At 45.3% G+C, this 13,053-nt stretch overlaps 2 protein-coding genes across 4 annotated transcripts in view; both read right to left on the bottom strand.

The window, feature by feature from the left end:
• Window positions 1-279: 279 nt before the first annotated feature.
• LOC121846498 lies at window positions 280-4,384 on the bottom strand. The gene is made up of 2 exons (XM_042321710.1): window positions 3,150-4,384; window positions 280-3,092 (listed from the first exon to the last, which is right to left on the bottom strand). Exons 1-2 carry the CDS (start codon window positions 3,202-3,204, stop codon window positions 556-558), a joined length of 2,592 nt encoding a protein of 863 aa, XP_042177644.1. The 5' UTR covers window positions 3,205-4,384; the 3' UTR covers window positions 280-555.
• Window positions 4,385-4,532: 148 nt separating this feature from the next.
• The window catches only part of vash2 (vasohibin 2), a 35,012-nt gene continuing 26,491 nt past the window's right edge, over window positions 4,533-13,053 (bottom strand). For all 3 annotated transcript variants that reach the window (XM_024420136.2, XM_024420137.2, XM_042321711.1), the window contains one exon: window positions 4,533-6,772. In XM_024420136.2, coding sequence (XP_024275904.1) covers window positions 6,703-6,772 — 70 coding nt within the window. In that variant the 3' untranslated portion in view covers window positions 4,533-6,702. The remainder of the gene's footprint in view (window positions 6,773-13,053) is intronic.

The raw sequence follows: 13,053 nt of genomic DNA, 5'->3' as shown, positions 1-13,053 counted from the left end.
GACTATATACAGAGCAATATCAGTACAGCACTATCCCAAAGAACTAGTAAGACCATAGCCTACTAGGGAATGTTATGACATTATTAATTTATATTTACTCCGATGGGGTCAAATCTACCTGGTCTGGTTGTGTGATATATTCAAATCTGGAATGATTTGATTGAATACCATAATTGTACATCCATTATGCCTGTGCCCCATGAAGAAATGTATTTCACATTATTTCATTACCTATTATCTGTCCTACCTGTTGAGTAAGAAATTACAGCAAAGATCGAATAGAAACATAAATCATTTTTTATTACAACACATGGTAGAGTTGATAAAAAACCATTGTCAACTGATCAGTGTAACAGTAGGAGTTGGGAGGACATTATCTTCCACCAGCGGTCAAAATACAAAAATCACCCTGTCATCATCATACATGGAGACAACCAGGGGCGGATTCTAAAGTCTCATTTCAATAGAATAGTGTTGCTGTAAGAAATGCTACCATTTGTTCTGCTATTGATCTACCATCAATACTTTTCCTTTTCAGCCAATGGGACAAATAGATCAGCCCTTTCCAGAAATATATGAGAATAATACCAGCCAACTGGCAGCACCAGTGGCATGAGTATAAACAAGAACACTCTTAACACCCAGAGTCCTAGTACATTCCCATTTACGAGAAGAGGCCAAGAAAACACTCTTAACACCCAGAGTCCTAGTACATTCCCATTTACGAGAAGAGGCCAAGAGAACACTCTTAACACCCAGAGTCCTAGTACATTCCCATTTACGAGAAGAGGCCAAGAGAACACTCTTAACACCCAGAGTCCTAGTACATTCCCATTTACGAGAAGAGGCCAAGAGAACACTCTTAACACCCAGAGTCCTAGTACATTCCCATTTACGAGAAGAGGCCAAGGGAACACTCTTAACACCCAGAGTCCTAGTACATTCCCATTTACGAGAAGAGGCCAAGAGAACACTCTTAACACCCAGAGTCCTAGTACATTCCCATTTACGAGAAGAGGCCAAGAGAACACTCTTAACACCCAGAGTCCTAGTACATTCCCATTTACGAGAAGAGGCCAAGAGAACACTCTTAACACCCAGAGTCCTAGTACATTCCCATTTACGAGAAGAGGCCAAGAGAACACTCTTAACACCCAGAGTCCTAGTACATTCCCATTTACGAGAAGAGGCCAAGAGAACACTCTTAACACCCAGAGTCCTAGTACATTCCCATTTACGAGAAGAGGCCAAGAGAACACTCTTAACACCCAGAGTCCTAGTACATTCCCATTTACGAGAAGAGGCCAAGAAAACACTCTTAACACCCAGAGTCCTAGTACATTCCCATTTACGAGAAGAGGCCAAGAAAACACTCTTAACACCCAGAGTCCTAGTGCATTCCCATTTACGAGAAGAGGCCAAGAGAACACTCTTAACACCCAGAGTCCTAGTACATTCCCATTTACGAGAAGAGGCCAAGAGAACACTCTTAACACCCAGAGTCCTAGTACATTCCCATTTACGAGAAGAGGCCAAGAGAACACTCTTAACACCCAGAGTCCTAGTACATTCCCATTTACGAGAAGAGGCCAAGAGAACACTCTTAACACCCAGAGTCCTAGTACATTCCCATTTATGAGAAGAGGCCAAGAGAACACTCTTAACACCCAGAGTCCTAGTACATTCCCATTTACGAGAAGAGGCCAAGAGAACACTCTTAACACCCAGAGTCCTAGTACATTCCCATTTACGAGAAGAGGCCAAGAAAACACTCTTAACACCCAGAGTCCTAGTACATTCCCATTTACGAGAAGAGGCCAAGAGAACACTCTTAACACCCAGAGTCCTAGTACATTCCCATTTACGAGAAGAGGCCAAGAAAACACTCTTAACACCCAGAGTCCTAGTACATTCCCATTTACGAGAAGAGGCCAAGAGAACACTCTTAACACCCAGAGTCCTAGTACATTCCCATTTACGAGAAGAGGCCAAGAGAACACTCTTAACACCCAGAGTCCTAGTACATTCCCATTTACGAGAAGAGGCCAAGGGAACACTCTTAACACCCAGAGTCCTAGTACATTCCCATTTACGAGAAGAGGCCAAGAGAACACTCTTAACACCCAGAGTCCTAGTACATTCCCATTTACGAGAAGAGGCCAAGAGAACACTCTTAACACCCAGAGTCCTAGTACATTCCCATTTACGAGAAGAGGCCAAGAGAACACTCTTAACACCCAGAGTCCTAGTACATTCCCATTTACGAGAAGAGGCCAAGAGAACACTCTTAACACCCAGAGTCCTAGTACATTCCCATTTACGAGAAGAGGCCAAGAGAACACTCTTAACACCCAGAGTCCTAGTACATTCCCATTTACGAGAAGAGGCCAAGAGAACACTCTTAACACCCAGAGTCCTAGTACATTCCCATTTACGAGAAGAGGCCAAGAAAACACTCTTAACACCCAGAGTCCTAGTACATTCCCATTTACGAGAAGAGGCCAAGAAAACACTCTTAACACCCAGAGTCCTAGTGCATTCCCATTTACGAGAAGAGGCCAAGAGAACACTCTTAACACCCAGAGTCCTAGTACATTCCCATTTACGAGAAGAGGCCAAGAGAACACTCTTAACACCCAGAGTCCTAGTACATTCCCATTTACGAGAAGAGGCCAAGAGAACACTCTTAACACCCAGAGTCCTAGTACATTCCCATTTACGAGAAGAGGCCAAGAGAACACTCTTAACACCCAGAGTCCTAGTACATTCCCATTTATGAGAAGAGGCCAAGAGAACACTCTTAACACCCAGAGTCCTAGTACATTCCCATTTACGAGAAGAGGCCAAGAGAACACTCTTAACACCCAGAGTCCTAGTACATTCCCATTTACGAGAAGAGGCCAAGAAAACACTCTTAACACCCAGAGTCCTAGTACATTCCCATTTACGAGAAGAGGCCAAGAGAACACTCTTAACACCCAGAGTCCTAGTACATTCCCATTTACGAGAAGAGGCCAAGGGAACACTCTTAACACCCAGAGTCCTAGTACATTCCCATTTACGAGAAGAGGCCAAGAGAACACTCTTAACACCCAGAGTCCTAGTACATTCCCATTCACGAGAAGAGGCCAAGAGAACACTCTTAACACCCAGAGTCCTAGTACATTCCCATTTACGAGAAGAGGCCAAGAAAACACTCCTCATGAAACGTACGTTAATACAGGAAAAACAGTCTCATCTAAAACGCTGAATTGCAGTGACTCAAAGGTAGAGTTCCACAGTCCACATCGTGCTTTGAAAACACCTAAATATTCAGTAACACTTAGTCCCAACAGCACATCATTGCCTTTCAAGTTATCAACCACTAAATGCAGTAGGTGGTGGTATATTATAGTGGTGGTAGCTGGTTTAGGTTACTCATATTGTGCAGTTATTCAGATAACTTGATTCTGTTTTTCTTTTCTTTTTTTTAAACACCATTTGGTAAATACAAAATGGATAAAAGAAATCTACAGTCATGAGTGGTACTGTTTTTCTTTAACCATTATCCCATTGGATGGTACTTCATTTTTCAAGCCTATTCAGTGGTCAACAGCACAAACATAGCAAGACCTTTGAAAAATGATAATGCTACAATGTGGTGTGCTTCTTTAAAAATCACACCTCGTCCAAAGAATATATCATCATCATCATCACAACAAAGTGTTTTCACCACGTCATAAAAACAACAACCAGCACGATTAAACACTGCACTCAGTAACAGATGTGTTCAAGAAACAGCGAATAATCACCAATAGAACTCAGCCACAACACAATTTAGCTCTCAACACTAAACGGTTAAGAGCACAACTCTAATTTAGCTACATCACTTAAGAGTATTATCTTTCAGTTCCCAGATTTGCAGCAGTGAAAGCAGTCTTTCCTCCCAGTAAGGGTTCTAATCAATCTGGAAAGCTGAAGTGTTAGATATGCAGTGGGTACGGTAAATGCAGTCTCCACTAAAGCTGACATTGCCTTCAAATTTCAATCACGCTGTAAAGCTGAACTTCCGCAATGCATATTGAAAAGAGCCCAGTCTTTTTCTTTTTTTTTAATGGCAGTGTTTAACAGTAAGAATGTTAAACCTAGCCTGTATAGATTAGACAAACAATTGTATTGTGTAAAAGTGAAGCACATTGTGCTTCTATAGAGGATTGTAAAACCAAAGTCATATACTACATGGCCAAAAGTATGTGGACACCTGCTCGTCAAACATCTCATTCCAAAATCACGGCGATTACTATGAGGTTGGTCCCCCTTTGTTGCTATAACAGCCTCCGCCCTTCTGGGAATGCTTTCCGTCAGATGTGGGAACATTGCTGCGGGGACTTGCTTCCATTCAGCCACAAGAGCATTAGTGAGGTCGGCACTGATGTTGGGCGATTAGGCCTGGCTCGCAGTCGGCGTTCCAATTCATCCACAAGGTGTTCGATGGGGTTGAGGTCAGGGCTCTGTGTAGGCCAGTTAAGTTCTTCCACACCGACAAACCATTTCTGTATGGACCTCGCTTTGTGCTTTGTCATGCTGAAACAAAAAAGGGGCTTCCCCAAACTGTTGCCACAAAGTTGGAAGCACAGAATCATCTAGAATGTCATTGTATACTGTATGCCTCGTCCAGAGTCAGTTTGGAACTCCGTAGTGAGTGTTGCAACCGAGGACAGACGACTTTCACGTGCGCTTCAGCACATTTCCACTTCCCAATAACAGCACTTACAGTTGACCGGGGCAGCACTAGCACGGCAGAAATTTGATAAACTGTCTTGTTGGAAAGGTGGCATCCTATGACAGTGCCACATTGAAGTCACTGAGCTCTTCAGTATTGGCCATTCTACTGCCAATGTTTGTCTATGGAGATTGCTTGGCCGTGTGCTCGATTTTATACACCTGTCAGCAACGGGTGTGACTGAAACAGCTGAATTCACCAATACATATACTTTTGGCCATGTATATTAAGCTGGTTATTTTGTGCTTATAGTCTTTCAGACGGCTGGTGCCAATAGTGTTGGCCTTGATGGTATACTGTCAGACTAGCAGCACCATTCACAATTTGATCGTTAGAATAAAAAATGTTAATTAGAAACACAAGAACTGATATGTTCTCAGCTCGTTCAGGATTCAAGAAAATGAGACTGGATTTCATTTCTGCTGCAATCTCGAAACTATTTAGATTGAGGAAGACATACAATGATTTATCATTTCCGTTTGATGTGCATAGCTTGTTTAACCAAAAGCTATAAAATGTTATATTGTTCAGTTGGCACCCTCCTGGATATCTGATGACTTTTGAATACTACAAAAAAAATGGAAACAATCTTCAACACCGCATCATGGCAGTTGAGATGACATAGAAGCCTTGATTTGACTGATGTGTCTGTCTTGTGGTGTTCAGTTCAGTATTTGCATTCTTAACTTCAAGATTCTGTGATAGGATTCAGAAAGGCCTCAGGTTAGGAGCTACATAATAATATTAGACATGTTTTCGTATATGTTTGTATGCTGAGGTGTAACAGAGTTGACATTTGAAGCAACACGTCACAGTCAAATTCTCTTGGGATTAAAAAGGTAATGTTCTGGCTAAGCTCCAAAGCATCATTGTCACAAGCTTTGATTTCCTTAAAAGATTAATAGATCTGGGCCAGGTTTCCCAAAAGCATCTTAAGCGATGGTTCTAATGTTGAACTTAAAATGCTTTTGGGAAACCGGGCCCAGCACTGTATCTGTGAGAGAGGAGGGTCTATAGAGACAGAGACAGGGGGGATAATCTAACCGAGAGTCAGTGTCAGGGCTGGGGTTTAGCAGAGTACTCAGCAGGCTCTCTGCTTGACTGCCCTGGTCTTTGGCACCTCTCTGTTCCCCTCACCTCAAGCCTACAGTACTTCCTGTTTCCTCCAACTCTTCTCTCTCTTTCTCCCCTCACTCACCCTTTCATTTCCCACATCATCACACGGACTACAGCTCAGCCCAGCAGATAACTACTTAACATCCTCTACAGATTTAGGCATTACATCAACCGTTCAGTCTATATATTAATTATATTGAAAAAAAAATAGATGATCAGTCACACTATTTGATCCTTTTTACATTATGTCAGCATACTGTCGGCAATTTTTTTTAACCCACAGACTCTGTTTTTAAAAATGAATCTTCACATTGTAAAAGTAAATGAAATGTGACTGTTGCTCTCCGACACAAAAGCACACAGGCTATACAAAAACGGATTTTTAAAAACCATGTAGAGAATCCAACATATGTACTTCTCTAAACGCATGAGAGGTCTTGATATGATGTCTTCATGCAATTTAGGCATCAGTCCTTCATTAAAAACATAATAGATATGTATGCAAATGTATGTGGCTAATGCATGTGTGGAGGTGTATAATGAAACACACCTCTTTGTTCAGGCTTTTGTTCGTCTAGTCATGAAGGACAGGAAATATATACCTTTGATATATTCAATGTATAGGTTCCTACTGGATGTCCGCCTCCAGTGTAGCACTGAGCATAATGTCATCATCTTCACCCTACAGAAGAGGCTGGCAAAACCCTAGAAATACTTTATAATTATGATATACACAATGTCAGGTGAACATATTTGAGGGTGTGTGAGGCGGACTGGGTGGTCAGAGTGGAGACCAGGAGAATGAAGTCCAGTTCCAAGGAGTCTCAGATGCGGATCTGGTAGCCGTCGGTCAAAGTGCTGAGTTCTGCAGGCTTTCGATCCAGAGCCGCAGGACTGAGAGAGAGAGAGGGACAAGACAGATGTAGTTTCATCATTTAGAGCAGTAAAAGACAAGAAGACAATCAAAGTAAGACCCAGTCACTTCAGTTGAGGAACTGTATGGGCACATCAGACACACTCAATAACTTCCTATTGAAGTGATTACAGTATCCTTAAAAAGTATATATATATATATATTCCATCTAGTTTGTTTAATATAAGGAATGTGAAGTGATTTAAACTTTTACTTTTGATACTTAAGTATATTTAAAACCAAATAATTTTAGACCTTTACTCAAAGTAGTATTTTACTGGGTGAATTTCATTTTTACTTGAGGTATCTTTACTTTTACTCAAGTATGACAATTGGGTACTTATTCCACCACTGGACACACTATAACTTCATATTGAAGTGATTACAGTAGTGGACACCTCAGACCCACTCAATAACTTCATATTGAAGTGATTACAGTAGTGGACACCTCAGACCCACTCAATAACTTCATATTGAAGTGATTACAGTATTGGACACCTCTGACCCACTCAATAACTTCATATTGAAGTGATTACAGTAGTGGACACCTCTGACCCACTCAATAACTTCATATTGAAGTGATTACAGTAATCGACACCTCTGACCCACTCAATAACTTCATATTGAAGTGATTACAGTATTGGAGACCTCAGACCCACTCAATAACTTAATGGAGGAAGATGGAGTGGAATAAAGAGAGGCAGGGGGCAGATAGAAAGGGAGTAGAGAGGGAGAGAGAAAGAAGAGAAGGGGTTTGAAGTGTGAAGCAGCGGGGTAGAGTCTCAGTCAGCCAGTCATCTCTTTTTAATCCTGCTTTGTGATGGTGGTGTCCCGTCAGCTCAGCCCCGCACTGCTACACTTCCCCTGTCACTGCTATCATGCTTACACACAGACACACACACCTGCATTCTCAAGCCCTAAATAACCACACACACAGCACCTTCCCTCTTACAAAAATACTTTTCAGTCCAGAGATCAAAGAAACGAGGTATTTCTAAAGAGGCTTATGGGTTAGACCTTCATAAATAAGCTCTCTCCAAAGTAACAAAGGTTTGAATGTCTTCGGTGTTCAATATTCTGCTTGACATGAAGCCCTGAAAGCACTTCTCCTGCCTGTGCTTCTCTCACGCCATTCCCTCCCTCAGAGTGCATTTCCTGCTCACCATCCTTTCCCATTGATTTCCATCTCCTCCAGCTCCCTCTGCCAGAGAGAGCGAGAGAAGAACTCATCTCAACATCAAACCAGTCCAACAATGCAGGCGGTGTAAGCGTGTGCGTGTGTGTGTATGCTGGTATATGTGTATCTAAGACTACTTCCTCAGTGCCCTGGACAGCACACCTACTCCCTCCCCTGGTGATCTGATCAACAGCATTCTGTCTTCCAGGGAGAGGGGGAGCACAGAGCCCAGGATTTCAACACCCAGCGCACCCAGTCAGTCGATCAGTCAGCCAGAAAGGCATCAACTTTCTCTGAGTACACCATTCTCACACAGTGGCTTCCAAGCAGCTCTGGTTAACAGCCCATCCTTCACCACAGGCCACGAAATGAAAATCATTCCTCAACACAGAGAAACACCACTCTGCTTAACTATTCAGACTAAAGCCTGTAGACTTCACTAAGTCCTCTGGGAGGGCACAAATTACCTGTTGGTAGGCTTTGTTTCAGTGCTGATCAAAACAATTACAACTGTGTTGATTGAGCCCCTGTAAGGATCACAGCCTATGCATGGCTTTCACAGTTGATTACACACTGTTAGCTTTGTTAAAGAATAATAGAGGAGAGGAGAGAAGAGGAGAGAAGAGAAGAGAGAAGAGAAGAGAAGAGAAGAGAAGAGAAGAGAAGAGGAGAGGAGGAGAGGAGAGGAGAGAGAGAAGAGAGAGAGAGGAGAGAGAGGAGAGAGGGGAGGGGAAGAGAGAGAAGAGAGGAGAGGAAGAGAAGAGAAGAGAAGAGAGAGGAGAGGAGAGGAGAGGGAGAGGAGAGGAGAGGAGAGGAGAGAGAGGAGAGGGGGAGGAGAGGAGAGAAGAGAGGAGAGGAGAGGAGAGGAGAGGAGAGGAGAGGAGAGGAGAGGAGAGGAGAGGAGAGGAGAGGAGAGGAGAGGAGAGGAGGAAGAGAAGAGAAGAGAAGAGAGGAGAGAGAGAAGAGAAGAGAGGAGAGGAGAGGAGAGGAGAGAGAGGAGAGGAGAGGAGAGGAGAGGAGAGGAGAGGAGAGGAGAGGAGAGGAGAGGAGAGGAGAGGAGAGGAGAGGAGAGGAGAGGAGAGAGAGAGGGAGAGGGGGCTGGACTGAAGAGGAGAATCTAGGAGCAGCACAAGGACAGACACAGCAGTCACCACCCAGCAGCCAGCCCAGCCCACTACAGAACAGACACCCAGCCAATTATAGAACAGGCAACACCAGCACGCTACAGAATAGACAACACCCACCTCACCACAGCCCACTACAGAATTGACAACACCCAGCCCACCGCAGAATAGACGACACCAAGCCAACCGCAGAAGAGACGACACCCAGCCCACTACAGAATTGACAACAGCCAGCCCACTACAGAATAGACATCCCACTACACGGCCCGCAACCAAAACCTGCGGACTCTCCTTCACTGCAGCCGAGGTGAGTAAAACATTTAAAGGTGTTAACCCTCGCAAGGCTGCAGGCCCAGACGGCATCCCCAGCCGCGTCCTCAGAGCATGCACAGACCAGCTGGCTGGTGTGTTTACGGACATATTCAATCAATCCTTATCCCAGTCTGCTGTTCCCACATGCTTCAAGAGGGCCACCATTGTCCCTGTTCCCAAGAAAGCTAAGGTAACTGAGCTAAACGACTACCGCCCGTAGCACTCACTTCCGTCATCATGAAGTGCTTTGAGAGACTAGTCAAGGACCATATCACCTCCACCCTACCTGACACCCTAGACCCACTCCAATTTGCTTACCGCCCAAATAGGTCCACAGACGACGCAGTCACAACCACACTGCACACTGCCCTAACCTATCTGTACAAGAGGAATACCTATGTGAGAATGCTGTTCATCGACTACAGCTCAGCATTCAACACCATAGTACCCTCCAAACTCGTCATTAAGCTCGAGACCCTGGGTCTCGACCCCGCCCTGTGCAACTGGGTACTGGACTTCCTGACGGGACGCCCCCAGGTGGTGAGTGTAGGTAACAACATCTCCACCCCGCTGATCCTCAACACTGGGGACCCACAAGGGTGCGTTCTGAGCCCTCTCCTGTACTCCCTGTTCATCAACGACTGCGTGGCCATGCACGCCTTCAACTCAATCATTAAGTTTGCGGACGACACTACAGTGGTAGGCTTGATTACCAACAACGACGAGACGGCCTACAGGGAGGAGGTGAGGGCCCTCGGAGTGTGGTGTCAGGAAAATAACCTCATACTCAAAGTCAACAAAACAAAGGAGATGATTGTGGACTTCAGGAAACAGCAGAGGGAGCAGCCCCCTATCCACATCGATGGGACAGTAGTGGAGAGGGTAGTAAGTTTTAAGTTCCTCGGCGTACACATCACGGACAAACTGAATTGGTCCACCCACACAGACAGCCTCGTGAAGAAGGCGCAGCAGCGCCTCTTCAACCTCAGGAGGCTGAAGAAATTTGGCTTGTCACCAAAAGCACTCACAAACTTCTACAGATGCACAATCGAGAGCATCCTGTCGGGCTGTATCACCGCCTGGTACGGCAACTGCTCCGCACACAACCGTAAGGCTCTACAGAGGGTAGTGAGGTCTGCACAACGCATCACTGGGGGCAAACTACCTGCCCTCCAGGACACCTACACCACCCGATGTCACAGGAAGGCCATAAAGATCATCAAGGACAACAACCACCCGAGCCACTGCCTGTTCACCCTGATATCATCCAGAAGGCGAGGTCAGTACAGGTGCATCAAAGCAGGGAGACTGAAAAACAGCTTCTATCTCAAGGCCATCAGACTGTTAAACAGCCACCACTAACATTGAGTGGCTGCTGCCAACACACTGACTCAACTCCAGCCACTTTAATAATGGGAATTGATGGAAATTGATGTAAAATATATCACTAGCCACTTTAAACAATGCTACTTAATATAATGTTTACATACCCTACATTACTCATCTCATATGTATATGTATATAGTGTACTATATATAATCTACTGCATCTTTATGTAATACATGTATCACTAGCCACTTTAAACTATGCCACTTTGTTTACATACCCTACATTACTCATCTCATATGTATATACTGTACTCTATACCATCCACTGCATCTTGCCTATGCCGTTCTGTACCATCACTCATTCATATATCTTTATGTACATATTCTTTATCCCTTTACACTTGTGTGTATAAGGTAGTAGTTTTGGAATTGTTAGGTTAGATTACTCTTTGGTTATTACTGCATTGTCGGAACTAGAAGCACAAGCATTTCGCTACACTTGCATTAACATCTGCTAACCATGTGTATGTGACAAATAAATTTGATTTGACCCGTCCCACCGCAGAACAGACGACACCCGCCCCACCGCAGCACAGACGACACCCGTCCCCCGCAGAACAGACGACACACGTCCCACCGCAGAACAGACGACACCCGCCCCCCACAGAACAGACGACACCCGTCCCTCGCAGAACAGACGACAGAATAGACAACACCCAGCCCACCACAGAATAAACAACACCCAGCCCACCACGGAATAGACAACACCCAGTACCACCACAGAATAGACAACATCCAGCCCACTACAGAAAACACAACACCCAGCCCCACTGCAGAATAGACAACACCCATCCCACTGCAGAATAGACAACACCCATCCCACTGCAGAATAGACAACACCCATCCCACTGCAGAATAGACAACACCCGTCCCACTGCAGAATAGACAACACCCATCCCACTGCAGAATAGACAACACCCATCCCACTACAGAATAGACCACATCCAGCACACCACAGAATAGACAACACCCAGCCCACCACAGAATAGACAACACCCAGCCCACCACAGAATAGACAACACCCAGAATAGACAACACCCACCACAGAATAGACAACACCCAGCCCAGCCCACCACAGAATAGACAACACCCAGCCCACCACAGAATAGACAACAGCCCCAGCAACACCCACCACAGAATAGACAACACCAGCCCACCACAGAATAGACAACACCCAGCCCACCACAGAATAGACAACACCCAGCCCACCACAGAATAGACAACACCCAGCCCACCACAGAATAGACAACACCCAGCCCACCACAGAATAAACAACACCCAGCCCACCGCAGAATAGACAACACCCAGTACCACCATGGAATAGACAACATCCAGCCCACCGCAGAATAGACAACACCCAGCCCACTGCAGAATAGACAACACCCATCCCCCACTACAGAATAGACCACATCCAGCACACCACAGAATAGACAACACCCAGCCCACCACAGAATAGACAACACCCAGCCCCCAGCCCACCACAGAATAGACAACACCCAGCCCACCACAGAATAGACAACAGCCCCCAGCCCACCACAGAATAGACAACACCCATCCCACTGCAGAATAGACAACACCCAGAATCCCACTGCAGAATAGACAACACCCATCCCACTGCAGAATAGACAACACCCATCCCACTGCAGAATAGACAACACCCATCCCACTGCAGAATAGACAACACCCAGTCCCACTGCAGAATAGACAACACCCATCCCACTGCAGAATAGACAACACCCATCCCACTACAGAATAGACCACATCCAGCACACCACAGAATAGACAACACCCAGCCCACCACAGAATAGACAACACCCAGCCCACCACAGAATAGACAACACCCAGCCCACCACAGAATAGACAACACCCAGCCCACCACAGAATAGACAACACCCAGCACACCACAGAATAGACAACACCCAGCCCACCACAGAATAGAGCCCACCACAGAATAGATAACACCCAGCCCACCACAGAATAAACAACACCCAGCCCACCACGGAATAGACAACACCCAGCCCACCACAGAATAGACAACACCCAGCCCACCACAGAATAAACAACACCCAGCCCACCGCGGAATAGACAACACCCAGTACCACCACAGAATAGACAACATCCAGCCCACCACAGAATAAACAACACCCAGCCCACCACGGAATAGACAACACCCAGTACCACCACGGAATAGACAACATCCAGCCCACTACAGAAAACACAACACCCAGCCCCACAGAATAGACAACACCCATCCCACTGCA

This window comes from Oncorhynchus tshawytscha, linkage group LG05 (assembly GCF_018296145.1).
Source record: "Oncorhynchus tshawytscha isolate Ot180627B linkage group LG05, Otsh_v2.0, whole genome shotgun sequence".
In the NCBI taxonomy this organism is placed as follows: Eukaryota; Metazoa; Chordata; class Actinopteri; order Salmoniformes; family Salmonidae; genus Oncorhynchus; species Oncorhynchus tshawytscha.
Note: the sequence above shows the minus strand (reverse complement) of the source record. Positions and strands in the feature narration are given on the sequence as shown.

Bases quoted from the DNA above. Each gene is read 5' to 3' on its own strand.
- LOC121846498 (XM_042321710.1), bottom strand. From the start codon at position 3,204: ATGAGGAGTGTTTTCTTGGCCTCTTCTCGTAAATGGGAATGTACTAGG. The intron at 3,093-3,149 runs GTGTTAAGAGTG...CTAGGACTCTGG, and splicing joins GGAATGTACTAGGACTCTGG to GTGTTAAGAGTGTTCTCTTG.